This window comes from Zeus faber, assembly GCF_960531495.2.
Source record: "Zeus faber genome assembly, chromosome: 9".
In the NCBI taxonomy this organism is placed as follows: Eukaryota; Metazoa; Chordata; class Actinopteri; order Zeiformes; family Zeidae; genus Zeus; species Zeus faber.
In genome coordinates, this window is record NC_137197.1 from 12,941,023 (window position 1) to 12,962,535 (window position 21,513).

Genomic DNA, 21,513 nt, shown 5'->3' on the forward strand with positions numbered 1-21,513 from the left:
ACCACTGTCATCAGGGAATACCGTTGCCATTAAGGGGTGTACTTGGTCTGCAACAATATTTAGGTAGGTGGTACGTGTCTAAGTAACATCCACATGAATGCCAGGACCCAAGGTTTCCTAGCAGTACATTTCCCAGAGCATCACACTGCCTCCGTCAGCTTGCCTTCTTCCCATAGTGCATCCTGGTGCCATCTGTTCCCCAGATAAACGATGCACACGCACCCGGCCATCCACACGATGTAAAAGAAAACATGATTCATCAGACCAGGACACCTTATTCCATTGCTCCATGGTCAAGTTCTGACGCTCACGTGCCCATTGTAGGTGCTTTCCGCAGTGGACAGGGGTCAGCATGGGCACTCTGACCGGTCTGCGGCTACACAGCCCGATACGCAGCAAGCTGTCAGAATCAGAATCAGAAATACTTTAATAATCCCAGGGGGAAATTACTTTTGTTACAGCTCCAAATCTACATACAACATATTTACATACAACATATTTACATACAACATATAATAATTATTAAGAAACATATTTATATATAAATATATATATAAACATATCTATATGTTATAAACATATCTATATAGAATATAAAATGTACAGTTAAAAATGTGCAAAAAGAAGAAGGTGCAGAAGTGGAAGTCCGTGTTTTGAGGTCAGGTTACAGAGAGGGGGTGTCTGACTCGGAGGGAGGCGTTGTAGAGATTGATGACCACAGGCCGGAATGATTTCTTGTGGTGCACTGTGGTGCATCTGGGTAAGAGGAGTCTTCTGCTGAAGGTGCTCCTCTGCTGGGCCAGTGTGTCGTAGAGAGGGTGTGAGACATTGTCCATGATGGACTGAAGCCTGGACAGCATCCTCCTCTCTGCCACAGTCGTCAGGGTGTCCAGCTACTCTCCTACTACATCACCGGCCCTCCTGATTAGTTTGTTTAGTCTGTTGTTGTCTGCGACCCTCAGCCCACTGCCCCAGCATGTGACAGCGAAGAAGATCGTACTGGCCACAACAGACTCATAGAACATCCTCAGCATCGTTCGGCAGATAGCACCTCAGCCTCCGTAGGAAATAGAGTCGGCTTTGGCCCTTTTTGTAGACTGCCTCGGTGTTTTTGGTCCAGTCCAACTTGTTATTGAAGTACACCCCCAGGTACTTGTACTCCTCCACAGTGTCCAGAGGGACCCCCTGGATGGAAACAGGGGTCACGGGTGTTTTTGCCCTCCTCAGATCCACTATGAGCTCCTTTGTCTTAGTCACATTGAGCTGCAGATGGTTCAGCTCACTCCAGGTGACAAAGTTGCCCACAACAGATCTGTATTCACTCTCATCACCCTTTTTCAATGTGATGCACTGTGTGTTCTGACACCTTTCTATCTTAGCAGCATTAACTTTTTCAGCAATTTGTGCAACAGTAGCTCTTCTGTGGGATCGGACCAGATGGGCTAGACTTCACTCCACAGGTGCATCAATGAGACTTTGGCGCCCATGACCCTGTCACCAGTTCACGGGTTGTCCTTCCTTGGGCCACATTTGGTCGATACTAACCACTGCATACCAGGAACACCCACCAAGACCTGCCATTTTGGAGATGCTCTGACCCAGTCATCATCACAATGTGGCCCTTGTCAAAGTGGCTCAGATCCTTATACTTGTCCATTTTTCCTGCTTCCAACACATCAACTTTAAGATCTGACTGTTCACTTGCTGCCTAATATATCTCACCCCTTGACAGGTGCCATTGAAACGAGATGATCAATGCTATTCACTTCATATGGTCTATGTATGTATCATATTTATATCACACACATAAGAGTATCCTATTAAAACATGGGGACGTTTTTTGTCATACTCTATAGCAGGTGTGCTCAACTGGCGGCCCGCGAGCCAAATGTGGGTCCACGTATTAAAGACAGACTTGCCCTTGAATCATCTACTGTTAAATAACCTGGATGATTGTTTTCTGGCTTTATTTTAATTTAAATATTTTAATCATCATAAACTTCCAGAGGGTCCTTCATTAAATTAAGTGTTATGATTTTGATTTCTTATTTCAATGAATGAATGAATTAAAAAAATAATATAAACAAAAAAATTAAGCTATCTGATTGTTTTTACATCTGGCGGCCCGCGGCCCAAATGTGGGTCCACGTGTTAATGCAGACTGGCCCTTTAGCCATCTATGACCCCTAAGATTGTTTTCTTGCTTTACTTTTCAAAGTGAAATTGTGTGTGTCTGTCTGTCTGTCTGTCTGTCTGTCTGTCTGTCTGTCTGTCTGTCTGTCTGTCTGTCTGTCTGTCTGTCTGCAGGACCTCAACAGCCGTGCTCAGGCAGAGGTGTCGATCCGCGAGGCCCTGAGGGAGCTGGACCTGTGGGGGGCAGCGGCCGCCTTCACCCTCACAGAGTACATCGACAGCAGCACACACACCCTCACACTCATCAAGGACTGGAAGGACATTGTCAACCAGGTGCACACACAGAGCAGAAGCCACCCAACTAGAATATATATTATATAAAAATACATAGTATAATTACATTTTTATAATGATAAATAATGAATGATTCCGTTTATGATTTATCTACAGTGGGGGAAATAATAATTTGATCCCTCACAAATTTTTTTAAGTTTGCCCACTAACAAAGAAATGAACGGTCTATAGTTTTAGTGGTAATTTTTGGTAGGGTTATTATAACAGTGAGAGACAGAGTATCAAAAAGAAAATCCAGAAAATCACATTAAATAAAAGATATAAATTATTTTGCATTTCATTAAGTGAAATAAGTATGATTAGTATATTGTCGTTCTTCTGGAAGCCTCCGTCTTCTTCTAATACTACTTCCAGCGCCACTGGAAATGCTAAGTGTGAATCATTTTTTCTTTTGACTGCCCCCTGTCGTACTACTATTTCCGGGCTGGGTATTTTTATTCTCGAAACACCCTGCGCCCCAAAGACTCCTGTTGATACAATAACAACAAGCAATTAATCGATAGTCGATTAATTGTAAGTATCCCTTATCTCGTCTCATCTCATCTTATTGAACACGCCTGTTACTGCTGTTGAGTTTCACACTTTAATCTTGGACCTTCAATCCAGGTTGGAGATAACCGCTGTCTGCTCCAGTCCCTCAAGGACTCCCCCTACTACCACGGCTTCCAGGACAAGGTCAGATCAAAAACAAAATAGCTTTCAGTGCTCAACGTTGTTATGGATGATTTGATAATATTTTGATCATCTCAAATGATTATTATTCATAATTTCTTTTCAGATAGTTAAGTGTTCTTTCACTAGCCACTTGATTGCTTGCGCTACAATGCACCAACTATTACCAAGACAAGTTCCCTGTATATGAAAATGTACTTGGCCCAATAAACAGAAACAACCTAACAGCAGGATGGTATCTCCAGGTGAGCCTGTGGGAGGTGCGTCTCTCAGACCTGGATGAGTACCTGCTCAGCCTCAACACCATCCAGCGGCGTTGGGTTTACCTGGAGCCCATCTTCGGCCGAGGTGCTCTGCCCCGGGAGCAGGCTCGCTTCAAGAGGGTTGACGAGGACTTCAGGTACCACTCTGTTACATAACACTACTATACGTCTCTTTGGGGATTAAGGATCCAAGATGCTTGTACACACAGCTCTGAATAATTTATTTTCCCCACCTCTTCTCCTTGCCAGTCCAGTATATATAAAAAAAATATATATCTTAATCTAATTTTGTTGAAATCCTCTGTATGATACAGGAAATACATTAAGATGCTAATTGCAATCTCACTCATTGTGGCAATACAAAAATTTCCAGAAACAAGCCTTCAGCCTTAGGATTTACACTGAATCAGAAACCTCGGAATAGCGCCCCTTGGTGGTTGTGGTAGAGCGTGTGTCTACAGCAGATCTCGCATCACAAAATATGTCTGAGGAAACGGGGAGGTGCTCGGTCTTCTCCAGTACAACAGTGGATGTTTGCTCAGCTGGATATTTACCATGATCCATGAATGAGAGTTTAAAACTAGTGTTTGCAAAGTCATCATTATTATCTTATAGGCAGAATTTATTTACTTCATTTTTTTTATCAATACATTTTTTTTTCCAGTAAAGTGGTGGCTTCCAGTCGTAGTGTCGAATCCGGAATTTGTCGCAAGAGTGAAAAAATGTCGCAAATGCATTCCAGAGCTTCGATCAGATGCAGCAATCTTGCGCCACAGAGGAACGGAGGGTTTTGAATGCAGATTTCGATTCTTGATATAAATGAATTTTGTAGATGTTTGTCTAATAAAATCAATCAGAAACCTGTATAATTTATTTTTTTTTCCCTCATACTGAGAAGACTAGAGGTCTCTTTAGCAGAACAGATACATGCGTGTGTGTGTGTGTGTGTGTGTGTGTTTCCAGGTCCATCATGTCTGACGTCCAGAGGGACAGCAGGGTTGTGTCTCTGTGCTCCAGAGCCGGCATCAGGAACTCCCTGGTCAGCATCCTGGACCAGCTGCAGCGCTGCCAGAAGTCCCTCAACGAGTTCCTTGAGGTACATGCACACACACATGCACACATGCGGGCACGCACACACACACACGCACGCGCGCACGCACACACACACACACACACACACACACACACACCTTATACATTGACATTGTGTGTGTTTCCATGACGACTGGATTTATTTTTGCCGTACTGTTGTTTTTTCCACATAGGAACCTTCTTGGGGAAAAGTTGAATATTTCTTAAGGCTGCTCAAAACCTTCCAAAAAGTTAGAGCGCACGCGTTAGGATTGACTTGGTCTTAATGATCTTTGGCTTTTTTTGGAGCTTAAAATCCGCGGGCCGAGTAGTGCATTGAAATTTGGCTATAGTAGTAGTAGTGGTTGTAGTAGTAATATTAATAATAACAATAATAATATGGGAAAATAATAGTACATGTGCAGCGCTGTCAGCACTCTTAAGGTACGGTCACACCGCCGGCGCCCAAACAAAGTGTCGGGCTGCAATGCATCACGCTGCAGCCGGTCACAGGTCACAGGCCAGCGCTGTGACCTGTACTTTATTCACGAGCCTTTCTGCGCTTTTGATTGCAGGAGAAGCGCTCGGCATTCCCGCGATTCTACTTCATTGGAGACGATGATCTGCTGGAGATTTTGGGCCAAGCGACAAACCCGGCTGTCATCCAATCACATCTCAAGAAGCTCTTTGCTGGTCAGACACCTTGCTGTCCACATGTGCTGTTTTCCTGTTTGTGTTCTGTTCTATACATTTCAGATGTTTTGTATTGCCAGATTTAAAGGTGCAGTGTGTAGAATTTATGGAACAGACTTGGCAGAAATGCAATATAATATTCATAAGTATGTTTTAATTAGTGTATCCCGTGAAAATTGTAATAGTTTGTTGTACCGGAGAACGAGCTGTTTTTATCTACATGGGCGCGGGTACGCTTCACGGAGGCCGCCATGTTGCACCGCCTTGTTTCTGCTACAGTGGCCCAGAACGGACAAACCGAACCACATGCCACTGAATTCTACACACTGTACCTTTAAATATGATTTTGTGCTAATCACAATTGATATCTCTAGTTACGGTCATCTCATGTAGGACAGAAGAAAATGCCCACGAAGAGACAATTGAGCAAATGAACATGGATGTCTATTTTAATTTCATTACAAACCATTTAAGTCTGTCCAATAGGATTTGGTTTGGATATTGACAACAGAAGTCTTCTCTTCTTTACAATTATTTGCATTGAAATTCATGCGCTGCACATGCGCTTTTGTCTGAGGTGAAATATCTGTCTGTCTGTCTGTCTGTCTGTCTGTCTGTCTGTCTGTCTGTCTATTGCTTTCAAATATTGCACTCCGTTGGGCTACCTCAGGTGAGCTAACTTGAAACTAATGTGTTTCATTGTCACGTTTTAGGGATACACAGTGTGACGTTTGACGAGCAGTGCGAGCACATTGTGGCCATGTGTTCTCTGGAGGGGGAGACGGTGCTGCTCAGGAACCTCATACGCATCTCCAACAACGTGGAGGTGAAAACACAGAAGAATAACGGCATTTCTGACGCCCAGCTTTGCGTTTGCTTGTGTACATTGTGGGTTACCTTTAATGTGTGTGTACTAGGGGTGGCTGAGTGAGCTGTCCACAGAGATGAAGGACACTCTGAAGCTCCTCCTCTACGAGTGTGTGTTGGCCACCAAGAAGGGAGAGGTGGACCCAACTCGCTATCCCTCGCAGGTAACACACCTGTAGATGCCCTTTGTCATTTGTCATTCCGTGACTGAGAACCTCTATGATGTGACATTCTGGTCTGGGTTTTTCCATCCCTTTAGATCTTGTGCCTGGCGGAGCAGATCCAGTTCACCGAGGACGTGGAGCGAGCTCTGAGGGAGCAGAACCTGCAGCAGCTGGAGCTGGAGCTCAGCGCCAAGCTGGAGCACTACACCACCATCGAACCCAGCCCCGGGGAGCACGCCAGCACAGGTGTGTGTGTGAGTGTGAGTGTGAGTGAGAGTGAGAGATGGAACCAAGAGAGTAGAGATGTCCCTCTGGTCTCAGAGTCCAATCGGAGCCTGTTAGTATTCCGTATCGGACGGACACAAGATCTAGTCGTGATCTCAATGTACACCAGCGTTTGCGTTTCATGTGAAACCAGCCAGTCATATCTCACAGAAACCCCCTGAAAATTGAGATTCAAACTGTCTTGGAACATTGGACATCTGGTGTCCTAAAGGATATCGATATACAATTGTGGCTGTTTATCGTTCCTTTTGAAGACGAGGAGAAACGTGGCCGAGGCTGAGTGGCGGCACTGATTACAGCCGCTGAAGTAATAGCCACTACAGCTGCCGAAGTAATAGCTATAGCTTGCAGGCCGATCTAATGACCCGGCCTGGAAGGATGGAGCATAAAACCCGGCTGGATTTGAAGTTGCGATCCAGACTGATGGATGGAGCTCATCTGGCGGGAGGTTCTGGGCTGGGATGGTGATTGCCCATGTGCCCGTTGTGGGACTCTCCTCTGGCATAAAACGAATAAGAATCACATTCAGAATGTGTTTATTCGGCCATGAAAGCACATTTTCATCCAGGAGGAATTTTTGGAAGTGGGGATTGGTGCATTGTAGCGGGGACGATTAGCATAAAACAAAACCTCAATGGTCCAAAAAGGAAGATAGCTAGAATAATTCTAGGTATTGCTATATAAGTTTGAGTTGTTACTATGTTATAACTAAATTATCGTTGTACTGTAATCAAAACCTGATAAGAAACGTTTAGCCAACAGATTTGTGGAAATTCATATCCTCTGTCTCTTTGGTGTTGGGAGTGTGAACTTCATTCAAGTGAGAAAATTCTCTGTCAAAAGCAAGTGTATGTCAGTGCTTGTCAATATTTGGCTTGTATGATGTGGTTGAATAGAAATTTTGTTTCGAGAAATTCAAAGCGAACTGAAACCATGGGGAAGAGGAGGCAGGAAGCACCATGTGTTTCGAAACCCTGAATATGTGAAACGGCTATAAATTGTTCCTGTATTAAAAAGTGTCATTTCTGTGGAGAGTGTGTGGGAGTTTAAAAGTCTGCGGCCACAGTCGTTTTGAAATGTTTCCGTATCACGGTGACTCAACACCATCCTGAGGCAGAAGTTGCCATTGCAGCCATTAACAACGACAGCAACTGTGTTGAAGGCTCCCTTCCCCTCCTTTGATTTAGCAATTTTTTGTATATTTGGCTTCTTTTTGGCTATTATGGCTGCTGTATATTTGGCAATTAAATTTTTTTTTTTTAATATTTGGAAATTTTTGTTTCAGAATGAACCTTTTCTTAATGCCAATTGTCTGCACAGCAACACACCAATCTTTATCATGGTGTTAGGGCTGAGACTGGTGAGCCCAAGCGCCAGACACAGAGACAGGAACAGTGGTGAAATGAACAGGGGTTCAGTGGAGGGATCAAGGGGGTAAAAGGATGGCAGGCGGGGCAGGTCGGGCAGGCTGGAAGGTAGACAGCGCAGGGAACTGGAGATTTGGTGACTGGAACAACAGGGAAACATAACAATAAGTATCGGGAATCCAACACCGAAAATACTGTGACTTAAGAATAAACGCAGAGCGAGACTAATGACGTCGTTCCAACAACGATCTGGCGATGAGTAGATGGATCGCAGGTGAGAGAGAGAGAGAGAGAGAGAGAGAGAGAGGAGAGAGAGAGAGAGAGAGAGAGAGAGAGAGAGAGAGAGAGAGAGAGAGAGAGAGAGAGAGATGAGAGGAGAGAGAGAGAGAGAGAGAGAGAGAGAGAGAGATGAGAGAGAGAGAGAGAGAGAGAGAGAGAGAGATAGAGAGAGAGCAGAGAGAGAGAGAGAGAGATTTTTTTTTGATTTTTAAAGCATCTTTATTTTAACATTTTCTCTAGTTCACAGTTACAGACAATACAACAAACACACTTGGTTCACTAACAGAGTCCTACACGTTAAAAACAGACTGGAAGCGCAGGTCGTCCTCCACCAGGGAACAGATGGCGTCGTTAAAACACCACAGCTTGATGAAGACGTCCAGACTCTTCATCAGTCTGTGAAAGTTAAAATCAATCAAGACTCTGGCCCTGACCAACGCTACAAACACTCTTCCTAAAACACTCTCCTTTCCCCCTCAGTTTGTTCCTCCTCGTGAGGTAGATGGCCATCTTCGCTTCCCCTACTAGAAAATTAAGCAGTCGCCATTTCTCTGCGTTGGCCCTGTAGTATCTAGCCCCAAAAATAAAACAGTTTCTGGACCACTCTTCCTTAAAGAGCTTAAAACTTTCCTTTAAAAGACTAAAAAGCTCTAAAAGTCTGTCGCACTCTGCAAAACAGTGAAACACGGACTCTGGCAGTTTGCAGAATGGACATTCATTTGCGACCGTGGGATTAAAAACAGAAACAAAGCTGTTGACAGCTATGGCTCCATGTAGGACCCTCCATTGGAGGTCCCCCGTCCTTTTCTTGGAGGGAGCTTTGTAAAAACTCCTCCAACACGGCTCCTCCTGTCCCCCCATCTGGAGCCGTCCCCTCCAGACAGTGTCCTGCCGCCCCTCCAGTCCCTTCCTATTTAAAACAACCACACACTCTTTGTAAAAAGCCTTCCCGCTGGCTGTGTGCAGGTCCAGTTCTGCATAACGTGCCCTGTGCAGCAGCTTCCCGGAGGAGAGAGAGAGAGAGAGAGAGAGAGAGAGAGAGAGAGACTACAGGCTAGGTGGAAGACGAGGCGGAAGTGGAGGGTACATTGACTTACGAGTTTAATTCGTTCCGTGACAGAGCTCGTAATTCAATCTGCTCGTAAAGCAAATCAATTTTCCCCATTGAAATTAATTGAAATGCCATTAATCCGTTCCAGCCCCCAAAAAAACACCCCAAAATTTTTTTGTTACGTGTTTTTAAATAAGAAAAATGTATTTATAAATAACATATATTGTATAAAACATGATAAAAAATAATAAAGAGAACGTAAAGAAATAAACTGGTTTTATAAAGTGTATTTACCTTGGAGATCAGACGACTTGGACTAACGGAAGATGCTGGCGGGCGTGGAGGAGCTAGGCGGAGGAGGTTGGAGGAATTTGTTTTGTTTCGTGCTTTTTCGGCCGCTTTCGTTTGTTGCTACACTTTATTGCTGAACTTGATTGCCACAATTTATTTATTTATTTTCACTTCACTTCACTTTCGCTTAACTTACAAAAAATCGCCAATTCCATCACACGCATGCCTCGCTCATGCTTTTCTATGATTTCATGCTTTATTTCAATCGACATCATCCACTTCTTCTTCTCAGCACTTTCTTAGGACCCATGGTTAGGACATTTTTTTTGGGCAAAACACAAAATAGCACAAAACGCGAGCACAAAACACAAAAGAGATGCTTCCACGCTCAGGTAACCGCGTGAAGGAGTGAGACACAGGATGCCGCCTGCATTCGCTCGCCACGCCCACCAGCAGCGGTGCACCTGAAGCTCGCTCCTCGTAACTCACATTTTTGCTCGCAAATCAATTCAAAAAAATCGACGGAACGACGGCTTGTAACTCGGAAAACTCGTATGTTAGTGCACTGGTGAATCTGTATATGAAAATTCTGATTCCGAAATATTACAAATGCTCAACATCACATGAGCTTTCCCTGTTCCTTTTACATAGAATTACAAAACCCTCAAATGTGAAAACATTGTGCTGATTAAACATGTACAGTGTAGATTGTGCGCCTCCATGGGCTTCTGTAACACTTACTGTATGCTTGTTAGGGGAGTATAATTAAAAGTTGTTCCTGCATGCATAGAGACCGGAGTTCTGCAGCTGAAGCTCAAGGCCTTGATCCTGGACATCATTCACAACATCAGCGTGGTGAAGCAGCTGATGGAGGGCGGGGTGTGCGGCGTGGACGCCTGGGCCTGGAGGAGGCAGCTCCGCTTCTACCTCGGGGCCGACAGGAGCTGCCACATCCACATGGTGGACGCACACTTCCACTACACCTACGAGTACCAGGTGAGTAACTATTTTAACTCTTCATTTATTAAATTCTTTAGGTTAAGTTTTCTGTTTTTTTGATTATCTTATTGTTACTTTTTTGTGTTTGTTTTTATTTTGTTTGATTAGATTTATTGTTTATTTGCTGAGTTGTTTATTTTTAGATTTATTTTCCTAGTTTATTGTGTATTTTTTGTAAGGTTTTAGGTTTAAATTCATTGTTTATAATCAGGCTAATTGTATATTTGCCAATATTTTATTGTCTATTTTAGGCTTATTGCTTTTGTTTATTTTTTTGGTTTATTGTTATTGTTTCTATATTATATCTTCATATTTTCACAAATAAGATATATTTAAATTGATGAATGTCCCTTGTCTCACCACTTGGGGGCACTGCTGCCATAAAGATTGTCATAGTACTAAGTCTCACTGCTGGAGTTCCTCTGCCAAACTCCTTCTCAATCTCACTGGATTTTCTTTTACTCTCACCCCCCACCCACCCCCGGGTGTTTCAGGGCAACGTGGCCAAGCTGGTGCACACCCCCCTGACTGATAAGTGCTACCTGACCCTGACCCAGGCCATGCAGATGGGTCTGGGAGGGAACCCGTACGGGCCGGCCGGCACCGGGAAGACCGAGTCGGTCAAGGCCCTAGGGGGGCTGTTTGGGCGCCAGGTGCTGGTGTTCAACTGCGACGAGGTAGTCACTTACTAATTAGATATTAGAACATAAGTAAATATTAATTAAATATGGATTTATGGTATTTAGTAAGTCTGTAGATTGAGTCTTTTATCATTTTCAAGTGTACCTACCGTATGTATTTCATTTATTTTACTTTAATGCACCCATCTATTTCCCTGCACCGTGTGACAAGGTATTACGTCATAATAGAGCGTTTTACAATAACTCTCCAAATACATCTGACCGTTATTAATTAATAACACCCACATTATACAGTATAATAAACATTTTGAACAAGTTACAAAGGTAGATAGATAGATACATAGATAGATAAAGCAATACAAATAAAGTAATAAATAATGTGAAAAATATTAAAATTTGTTTGTAAATGTATTGTAAAATGTGGGTGTTATTATATAATAAATATTATAATTATTATAATTATTTTATTAAAATTTTATTACAATAATATATTTGATCTGTATTTATTACACAGCTGAACACACAGGTTCATACAGCCTGGGTCGTTTTTTCCTCTTTAGCTGGTGTTTCAGCTCCCTTTGCTCACATAGGAACAGATCAGAAAAGATGACACTCTGGTTGGAATGCGGCTAAACCTGTGCGTCCACCGTGACAGGGCATCGATGTGAAGTCCATGGGCAGGATCTTCGTGGGGCTGGTGAAGTGCGGCGCGTGGGGCTGCTTCGACGAGTTCAACCGCCTGGAGGAGGCGGTGCTGTCGGCCGTGTCCATGCAGATCCAGGCCATCCAGGACTCCCTGAAGCAGCAGAAGCACGCCTGCGAGCTGCTGGGGAAGGAGGTGTGAGCTTATGAGATCCGACTACTGTGCTGCCCGCTCACTAAGAAAGTCGCGGCGGCGCACGATGAACGCCGGGGGGGGGACACACCCGAGTTGTGCTTTTGGATAAACTCGCTGTTCGCTTGTTTATTCACAGTTTGTTATTAATACCCGATGGCTTTCACGGGAAGCCCCGCCCCTCGTTGGCTCGCTTTTTCGCTATTTTATTGAACGTTTGTTATTATTACACGTGTCGCGTGTCCAAATCGCACCAACACTGTCGTCTTTGGGTCCCCAGCGATACACCCGCCAAGTTGAAGTTGATTGATGAACCGATTGATCGGCCATACGTACAGACAGACAGACAGACGGACAAAGATTCCTTCATTGACTTTAGATTGGTTGCGTTCTGATACGTCTCGCCTGGAAAGTGTTAACGTGACACAAGCTGCAGTGACAGTACCCTGCGTTGCAGCTAGGGATGCCACTGTGGGCAGCAGGAAGCTCAGAGGGAGTCGGAGAGCCTTCACCGTGGCGGTTGAATTTGACCGCCAGCGCCTAGCCCGGCGTTCATGTCCTTCCAGCGTTTGTTTCCACACCAATTCAGTCTCTTAGTCGCTAAGAGCCTCCGTCCGACGTTCTAGTCACGGCGCCTTGACGGCTTGACGGCTTCACATTAACGTTTAATTAGAAAACCGCGTGTTAAACATGAGCGGTACCTTCACTGAATTACATACAGTGCACTTGAATAATTATAAAACCTGCCTGGATGCCCTTTATTCTCAAGATGTTATTCTCAGCTCGCCCATTTGCATTTAATATTAGCTTAGCATACGTAGGTGTTGTTTAGCTCCTGCTTTAATATGAGCTAATTATGCTGAAGAGCAATTAGACTTATGGACACAGCTAAGCACGTCGAAGATAGACACGAAGATAATAGTATATAAAAGCACTTTATTTCATTTAATTAATGTATTACAACACGACAGAACAGTGCAATGTCAAAAAATAGATACAAGATAAATAAAAGAAAATACATGTGGACATGTATAAACAGAAGTTATCAGGGAATAGCACTATGCTAACTAGTGAGTGCAATATATAATAAATATATAATACCGAGCAGCAATGATATGCAATGATAGTACTAGTAAATTTGATGGTATACGTAATATTTGTATAGCATATTGTATAAATATATCTATAGTCTGTTGAGATATCAGTATAGGAGTGAAAATTATGCTGCATTATAATAACAGAAATCCTCATAGTAACATGTATCTCTATTATAGTACTAATGGTAATATTAATAATGATAATAATAATTATAACAATAATGAATATGATAATAACACTGCTTATAATGCAAGTACAATTAACAACAATAAGTATTATAACTGCATAGAAAAATACTTTAAATGAAGGGGACAGCTATAGAGGAGGTTCAAGGTTCTGGAGAGCAGAAGAGCAAGAGGAATAGAGCAATTACAATTTGGACAGTCCTTTTAACTTGAACTTAACTTTTAAATTGTTATTAGAGTTATTTCTTCCGTTGTTTCTTAAGTCTCTTCGAACCTTCGAACCTCCATCCATCTATCCTGCGGAAAGTCAGTTTGACGACCACCTAAATGACCATTTAATGATGACGGGTGTTCCTGGTCCAGGTGGAGCTGGACCCCAACTCGGGGGTGTTCATCACCCTGAACCCGGCTGGGAAGGGCTACGGCGGGAGGCAGAAGCTCCCCGACAACCTGAAGCAGCTGTTCCGCCCCGTCGCCATGACGAGGCCCGACAACGACCTGATCGCCGAGGTCATCCTCTACTCCGAGGGCTTCAAGCACGGCGAGATGCTGGGACGCAAGCTGGTCGCCATCTTCAACCTGGCCAGGTGTGTGTGTGTGTGTGTGTGTGTGTGTGTGTGTGTGTGTGTGTGTGTGTGTGTGTGTGTGTGTGTGTGTGTGTGTGTCTGTGTGTGTGTGTGTGTGTGTGTGTCTGTGTGTGTGTGTGTGTGTGTTAATGGTCCCCTGCCTCCTCCCCCAGGGAGCTGCTCACCCCACAGCAGCACTACGACTGGGGGCTGCGTGCCCTGAAGACGGTGCTCAAGGGCTGTGGAAGTCTGCTGCAGCACCACAGGAGGAGCCACAGCGAGGGTAAGATGATGATGATAGTAATGACATGGATTATAATGATAAAAATTATAATAATAACTTATTTTTTTTGCAGCATATATCAAAACAGAGGTTACAGATTTAAAAAGACGCAGATAAAATACAAAAATCCGAAAAAAATAAAAAATAAAAGTAATCGAGCCGTGTAAGAACAACAAACAGTGCTGTGTCTGGTTTTGGGTCATTTCATTATAGTCAAACGCTCCATTTCATAATTTTCAGCTGCATCGCAGGACTGTTCTGTGTTCTGGGTCTAGACACTCTCAGCTTTCAGTCAATTTGGCACTCCCTGAGCACATCATATGGAGTTCCTGCAAAGTACGATAGACTGAATATTAACATGCACACTTTCAAACTGTAGCCTTAATAAACAGGGTCATATCCTTTCGGACACATTTAGGAAGAAGAAAACTCGACAAATGAGTTTGAAGGCATTAAAATGCAGCATCTAAACAGAGACAGAAAGAAAGAAAGATTTGGGAGGGCTGAGGAGAGCTGATATGGGACTTAACCTCTACGGGGGAAAATATCTGCAGGGTGCTCCCCGCAACTTTCCCGCGAGGACATTTTCCCTCAAATCTTCGGCTTAAAAAAAACAACTACCGTATCTATTTTATGCCAAAACTCCTCTTCCAACTCTTTTCACTCCTCCGACTTCTGTCTTTTAAAAGGGGCTTTATTCACATGGGAAAAATACTGTATTTTTACATTTCCAAAGTAAATTAAAAAATATATATAATGTAAAAAAAAAAAAAAAAAACATTTTAAACATTGCATGAAAATATATACACAGAAGTGAAAATAACCAAAATAATGTAATTAAATTTAAACTGGAATTCGAACTAATTCTTTGGTCCCCCCTCCCTCTTCCTGCTCTTCTTTCTCGCCTCCCTCCCTTCTCTCCCTCGTCTTCCTCCTCTTCCCCCGCTCCCCCCCCCTCGCTCTTCCTCTCTATTCTTTGATACCAGTCTATCGATATGTCTCTTTCCCACATCCCACCCTTTTGCGCTCACCACCCACATCATTTCCCTCCTTTTTAACTCTCTCTCTCTCTCTGTCTCGCTCTCTTTCTCTCTTTCTCTCTTTCTCTCTCTCTCTCTCTCTCTCTCTCTCTCCACTCCCTCTTTATGCCTCACCAGCAACACACACACACACACACACACACACACACCCCACTGATGTGTTCCCAAAGGCTTTGCTTTAGTTGCCTCGGTGTGTATTCCGGCCAAGTGGTTGTTTCAGCACTAAAATAAAACAAAAATAAAAGCTCCTCATTTGTGCATTCGGGGTCTGTCGGCGTCTCTGGAGCGGGGAACAGAAGTATCGACAGGCTCCTAAATCATGACAGGCGCCAGTAATTAGCACATTTATAACAAGGCCCGTCACAAGTCCCAGCGCACAACGATCGGACAAGTTAACTTCTGGAAGCGCTTCTTCTCCGCTCCCTCTGCTGCTCCCGGGTTTTTTTTTTCATCTGGAGACATTTTATTTCTCTGATTTGATCCTTTAGTATTTATCCGTTGTATACGCTCATCCTTTCCGTTTATACCCTCCGTTTTGTTTTTGTTCCGAGGGACTTTTTTCACCTCGGGAACTTTCCCAAGAAACAGAGCAGCTCCATCCACGGTGTGTTGCTGTGTGTTTTCATTGATCCGAAAGAAAAGCAACTGCAAGAACAAAAATGACATTTGGACATTTAGACACGGCATTTAGGAAGTGGTGATTATTCTTAGTCTTATTAGTCTTCTAGAGGGATGATTTGAGTGTAAGCAAAAATGAGCATGCAATGCAAAGTAAAAAAATAAAATAAAAAAACTTATTAAAACATGGAGTGGTTTGCAATTTAGTGTTATTAAGGATTCTGTTTGACCAATCAGCAACAAGCTGACATTTTTATTTTATTTTATTTTTTCAACTCCACGATGTTCCTTTCCTTTCTTCTACATAAGTCGCACAGTATGTGTATCCAGTCCTTTGGTCTGCCTAAAACCTCCTCTTTTACCCCTCTTTTCTCCTGCAGTCCAGGAGAGCAGTCTGGTGGTGCAGGCGCTCAGGCTAAACACCATGTCCAAGCTGACGTTCTCAGACAGCTCCCGCTTCGATGCCCTGCTCAAGGACGTCTTCTCGGGTGTGAATTTCACGGACGTTGAAGACCAGACGCTGACACGGGCGCTGGAACAGGTTTACAGGGAGGCCCACCTGGAGCTCATCCCCAGCCAGGTGTGTGTGTGTGTGTGTGTGTGTGTGTGTGTGTGTGTGTGTGTGTGTGCGTGTGCGTGTGCGTGTGTGCGTGTGTGCGGCTGATGTGCGGCTGATGTGCACTCTGTACATTTTCCCCCACAACAAATTTTAATAAACAACAAAGTTTTATAAACTTTATTGGTCTGGTATACCGTACCTGTTGTCAACATTGAAGCGGGACGGCCTCGTTGCTGCTTGGAATCACTACGTGGCGGCTCTAGTCAAACTGACTTGTCACGCAATAGATTTTTGAAGTAGAGAAATCTGTCAATTTATTTATAAGGTATTATTAAGTGTCAGTCAGAAGTCAGAAGCTGCTGTGTGAAACATAAACAAAAAAACGCTTAACGCATACACAGACTCCAAATGTGAATAAAACGAAACGTGAAAAGTTGAAAATGAAAGGAAAGATTCACTTAATTCACTGACCCATTGAAAGTTGAGACATTTGAAGTTTAAAGCTGTTCATGCCGACGCGTTGAAGTTGACAGATCGTCAAATGATGCGACGCTTTCACGTCGCTGACGTGACGCCGATGATTTCGTTTCTGGTGCGGCCCAGGGGTCAGCCACGTTGTTGTGAAACTATTTTTCCTAGCAAAAGCTTTTCAACTACGCAAACTAGTTATAAAATCATTTCAAATCAATATTCCGTCTCAGCGTATTATTTTTTGCTTGTTTGCTTGTTAGAGGTTATTTTGCAATAATGACCGCCTGGCTGCACATTTTCTGTGACTTAATCCCCTGGGGAAATGCATTGCTCGGTGGGTAAATGATTATTTAAAATAACTAATTTTTCTGCTGCGTCCTTCCAGGTGAAGAAGGCTCTGGAGCTGTACGAGCAGCTGAGGCAGCGTATGGGCGTGGTGATCGTAGGTCCCAGCGGAGCAGGGAAGTCCACGCTCTGGAGGATGCTCCGGGCTGCGCTCAGCAAGACCGGAAAAGTGGCGAGTTTGCACATTTCCTCCTTTGCGTTTTAATGGCGTCAATGGAGTCTCGTCCGAGCAGCCTTCCAGAGTACACAATTATTATGATCATCACGAAGTTCTTAAAACCTGACCCGACACTTTTTCAGTTTTTTGTGTTCTTCCCCCCCCCCCCAGGAAAGCCAAAATGATGACCTTCACAGAAACGGATACCTTCCATTGAAAAACCTTGTGTTCTTTTACCATGTATTCTATTCTTGCTACACAATTGAAGTACTCAGACCTGTCACTGACATAAAAGAACCAATGCAGTCATTATAAATACTGTGATTGGCTCATAGCCTCTTGAACCAAGAAATGTACATAGTACCGTGTTGTTTAGGTTGTAACACATGTTCTGCTGTGTGCTCTGCTAGTTAAGTGACCTGGATCTCAAGCCAACTTATTAGTCGTTGACTAATATGTTGACTCCCTTGTTGTTGTTGTTGTTGTTGTTGTTGTTGTTGTTGTTGTTGTAGGTGAAGCAGTACACCATGAACCCCAAGGCCATGCCCAAGCAGCAACTGCTGGGACACATCGACATGGACACCAGAGAGTGGGCCGACGGAGTCCTCACCCACAGCGCCAGGCAGGTGGTCCGGGAACCACACGGTGAGACCAAATGAGCCAAAACTACGTTTCCTATGTCTCCGATTTCTGTTCAGAAACCTTTGATACTGCTACTATTACTACCACTACAATTTACAATCAGACTATCCACAAGAGTAAGTGTTGAGTCCTTTTGGGGAAATTTTTTAATCTTTACACAGAGTCACAGCGCACCTGTTGTGAACCGAGTAATTGTTTTGATATATTTTGGGTGTATGTGGCTTGAAAATCGTGGGAGGAGAAGCATGGCGAAATTTGGCGGTAATTTGTGCATTAATAGTCAGTGTGTAGAGCTGCTAGCTCACTTAATAATAATTAGGAAAATGATGATGAGTCTCAACAATTCAAGTGGTGTCAACAAGAAAAATTATTTATTAATGTCTGTTCTTGTCTTCCTGGATGGATTTAATCCAGAGCGCCCTGTGTTTGGTTTCCACTCCGTTTGTAGGCGTGATGGTTTTATCTGTTTTTTTTTTTTTTTTCCAGAGGTTAGCTCGTGGATCGTGTGCGACGGCGACATCGACCCAGAGTGGGTGGAGAGTCTCAACTCGGTGCTGGACGACAACCGGCTGCTGACCATGCCCAGCGGGGAGCGCATCCAGTTTGGACCCAATGTCAACTTCCTGTTCGAAACCCACGACCTCAGCTGCGCCTCCCCAGCCACCATATCCCGCATGGGCATGATCTTCCTCAGGTGAGAGTCTATTTTGAGTGTTTTTGGAGCTGCCCCCTGAAAGTCGACGAGTGGAATCACATCAAAAACATTAAACACAACAACAACTGTTTTGCAGATACTGCTAATCAATCCAGTACTTTAACAGTGCTCTAGTGGGGTGAGAGAGAGAGAGAGAGAGAGAGAGGGAGAGGGAGGGGGAACTAGCTAGCTGTATTTTAGACCTGCCAACCTGCATGCATTTTGTGTACCAATCACACAATTCTTGGTCAAAATACGCAAGTACGAAATGCCAGCTGATACTATACAAAAAAAAAAAAAAAAAATTAAATAAAAATTATATATATAATTGTAATTTCATTACAGAAAACAATAAATCAATCAATACAAAACCATACCATACATTTATTGGGTATTTGAACTACATCCCTGGGATTGGACCAGATGCTACGACCTCTGGTTCTGTAAGCCCTCCCCTCCCTCTCCTCTCACTCACCCAACATCCACTGATACGCAGCAGTACTTTATTACGCACCGAGGCGTAGCGCTGCGTTGCTGAGGTGAAATGGGAAGTGGGGGAGCGATAATCACAAAAATGTGACCGTAATGTTATCATATAAAACGTTGGTAATAGAGATGCACCGTCTGATCGGCCGGTTTTCAGCTTGATCGGCCGTGACCGGTGAGAGGTCGATCAGCTTATTTTCAGATCCCGTGCTGTTCAAATGTAGACACCTGATACTGTGCTCATGTTCGAGTAAAAAAGCTCTGATACTCAAACCAGATGTGGATGTAGTGTCACGCAGTTGCGTAGTTGACGCTCAAAAAAGAGAGCGAAAGAAAGTCAATGTCGGCTGTTTGTAGGCACTTCAAGGTAAATGAACATTGGTTAAATATTTATCACCTGACAATATTCGAAATTGTGTAGACTGCATTTCTATCTCTGTCACTACAGCGTCTGCTCTGGTTGTTCGTAGTGCATTAGTTCCCCTTGTGTTGAAAAGTTGGACCATTTTTTGAGTCACTCATTAATATGATACATATATAATATAAAATTTATAAAATAGTTTTCACACGAGCCACTAAAAATAGGCGATCGACTTTCCCATTGCCAGGAGAAATGTAGTTTTCTTCTGGTGCATCACGTTCGACGTCACGAACACGTCGCAAAAGGGGCGTGTCATGGTACCAATGTGATTGGGAACCAAACCATAGAGGGGACAGCACCTGAAACAAACAACGACATGAAACTGTAAAACTTAATAAATTGTACTTTTAGCCGTTCAAAAGAATTGGATCGTTCGTGAACCACCCAACACGACAGTAGAAGCAGCCATTTTCTGTTTTATCCTAACTCAGTGACAGGTTCATGTTCTATTATTGTTCCATAGTGAATAATGAACAATAGTAAACACACAGTATCAAAATCAGCAATCTCACCATTGTAGTAACTGAAAATTGCAGCAGTAGTCCCTATGTGCAGCTGTCCTATCACTTGCAAATGCTTCTTGGACGAATATCTTAATCTTATTGCAAGTTAGAAAAGGGTTATACTGTATAGCCTAAATAAATAGAAAATACATTTTCTTAATTTCCCCCATACAGTTAAAAGTACCGCTCTCGTAACAAGCTTATCGATACTATGACCTTTCATAATTTAGCCCTGGGGCCCGTTTAATACGGTTCCTCTGTGCCCCCCCCCCCCGCCGCCAAATAGTCAAATTCACATTGAACAGCCGAATTGGATTAGACTGACAAACTCTGAGTCGGGCACAGTCCTAAGTGGGTTTATATTTGTTAATATTTGTTTGTCTCTGTCTGTGCTTCACCTCACCGATGATCTCCCGCGTACAGCGATGAGGACACGGACGTGGGCGCCCTTGTGAAGTCGTGGCTGAGGGCTCAGCCCGAGGAGTGTCGAGCCAACCTGGAGAACTGGCTGGGAGACTACTTCCACCGAGGCCTGGACTGGGTCCTCAAACAGGTCACTAAACGTCTTCCCATCCAAGTCGTTTCAAAATTGCATTTTGGTTTGTTGTGATTTGGTGTCTATAATATAGTTACAAAGATAACAGTGAAACTATAATAAGAACAGACATTATCATACGTCCTCTACAGTAACTGCTACTATCTTGGAGATTAAATAATTGGGAAGTTTAATGATTGGTCATTTTGCTGGGGACCCCCTTGAAGGACCCCGGACCCAATGTTGAAAACCACTGATATAATGAATGAATGGATGACTGAATAGATACAGAATTATGCGTTAGTGTGCAGCTGTGTTCATTTTCAATGAGAAATTGCTCTCAAAATTGACCAAAAGGTGGTGTAGGTCTTAAAAATGCTGACTTTTAATTTGTCGATACCCATTGATAGCCTGCCAGCGTTAGAATCCTCTGTGTGTCTCTCCATCAGAATGACTTTGTGGTGCAGACCAGTCTGGTGGGTACGGTAATGAACGGCCTGTCCCACCTCAGTGGTGTGACGGAGAGAGGCCAGTTTGTGGTCGGCCTCCTCCGAGGCCTGGGAGGAAACCTCAACCTCAAAACACGACAGGACTTTGCCAAGGAGGTGAGTGCGGCGCCTTCGATCTTTGATCCATCTATCTACTGTAAATAAATATTTATCTATTTTATATAAAAATGTATATGTTGTATATACAGTAAATATCTATCTATTATATTTAAATCAGGGCTGTCAATCGATTAAAATATTTGATCGCGATTCATTACACGATTGTCATAGTTTATCGGGATTAATCGCAAATTATTCACACATTTTTTATCTGTTCCAAATGTACCTTAAAAGGATATTTTTCAAGTGTTCAATGCAATCTTGTCAACATGGGAGTGGACAAATATGCTTGCTTTATGCAAATGTATGTTTATTGGAAATCAGTGAACAACCCAAA

General features: G+C 43.3%; 1 protein-coding gene across 1 annotated transcript in view; it reads left to right on the forward strand.

Annotated features, from left to right (window-relative positions):
- Nucleotides 1-21,513, forward strand: part of dync2h1 (dynein cytoplasmic 2 heavy chain 1) — a gene marked incomplete at its 5' end in the record, with an annotated part of 163,522 nt that overhangs the window by 27,620 nt on the left and 114,389 nt on the right. The window contains 19 exons of the mRNA XM_080007116.1: nucleotides 2,308-2,466; nucleotides 3,094-3,162; nucleotides 3,405-3,559; nucleotides 4,386-4,518; nucleotides 5,069-5,186; nucleotides 5,900-6,012; nucleotides 6,104-6,217; nucleotides 6,313-6,463; nucleotides 10,281-10,486; nucleotides 10,984-11,166; nucleotides 11,786-11,968; nucleotides 13,612-13,835; nucleotides 13,988-14,097; nucleotides 16,136-16,335; nucleotides 17,171-17,302; nucleotides 17,800-17,932; nucleotides 18,416-18,623; nucleotides 20,457-20,586; nucleotides 21,018-21,173. Coding sequence (XP_079863242.1) covers nucleotides 2,308-2,466; nucleotides 3,094-3,162; nucleotides 3,405-3,559; nucleotides 4,386-4,518; nucleotides 5,069-5,186; nucleotides 5,900-6,012; nucleotides 6,104-6,217; nucleotides 6,313-6,463; nucleotides 10,281-10,486; nucleotides 10,984-11,166; nucleotides 11,786-11,968; nucleotides 13,612-13,835; nucleotides 13,988-14,097; nucleotides 16,136-16,335; nucleotides 17,171-17,302; nucleotides 17,800-17,932; nucleotides 18,416-18,623; nucleotides 20,457-20,586; nucleotides 21,018-21,173 — 2,877 coding nt within the window. The remainder of the gene's footprint in view (nucleotides 1-2,307; nucleotides 2,467-3,093; nucleotides 3,163-3,404; nucleotides 3,560-4,385; nucleotides 4,519-5,068; nucleotides 5,187-5,899; nucleotides 6,013-6,103; nucleotides 6,218-6,312; nucleotides 6,464-10,280; nucleotides 10,487-10,983; nucleotides 11,167-11,785; nucleotides 11,969-13,611; nucleotides 13,836-13,987; nucleotides 14,098-16,135; nucleotides 16,336-17,170; nucleotides 17,303-17,799; nucleotides 17,933-18,415; nucleotides 18,624-20,456; nucleotides 20,587-21,017; nucleotides 21,174-21,513) is intronic.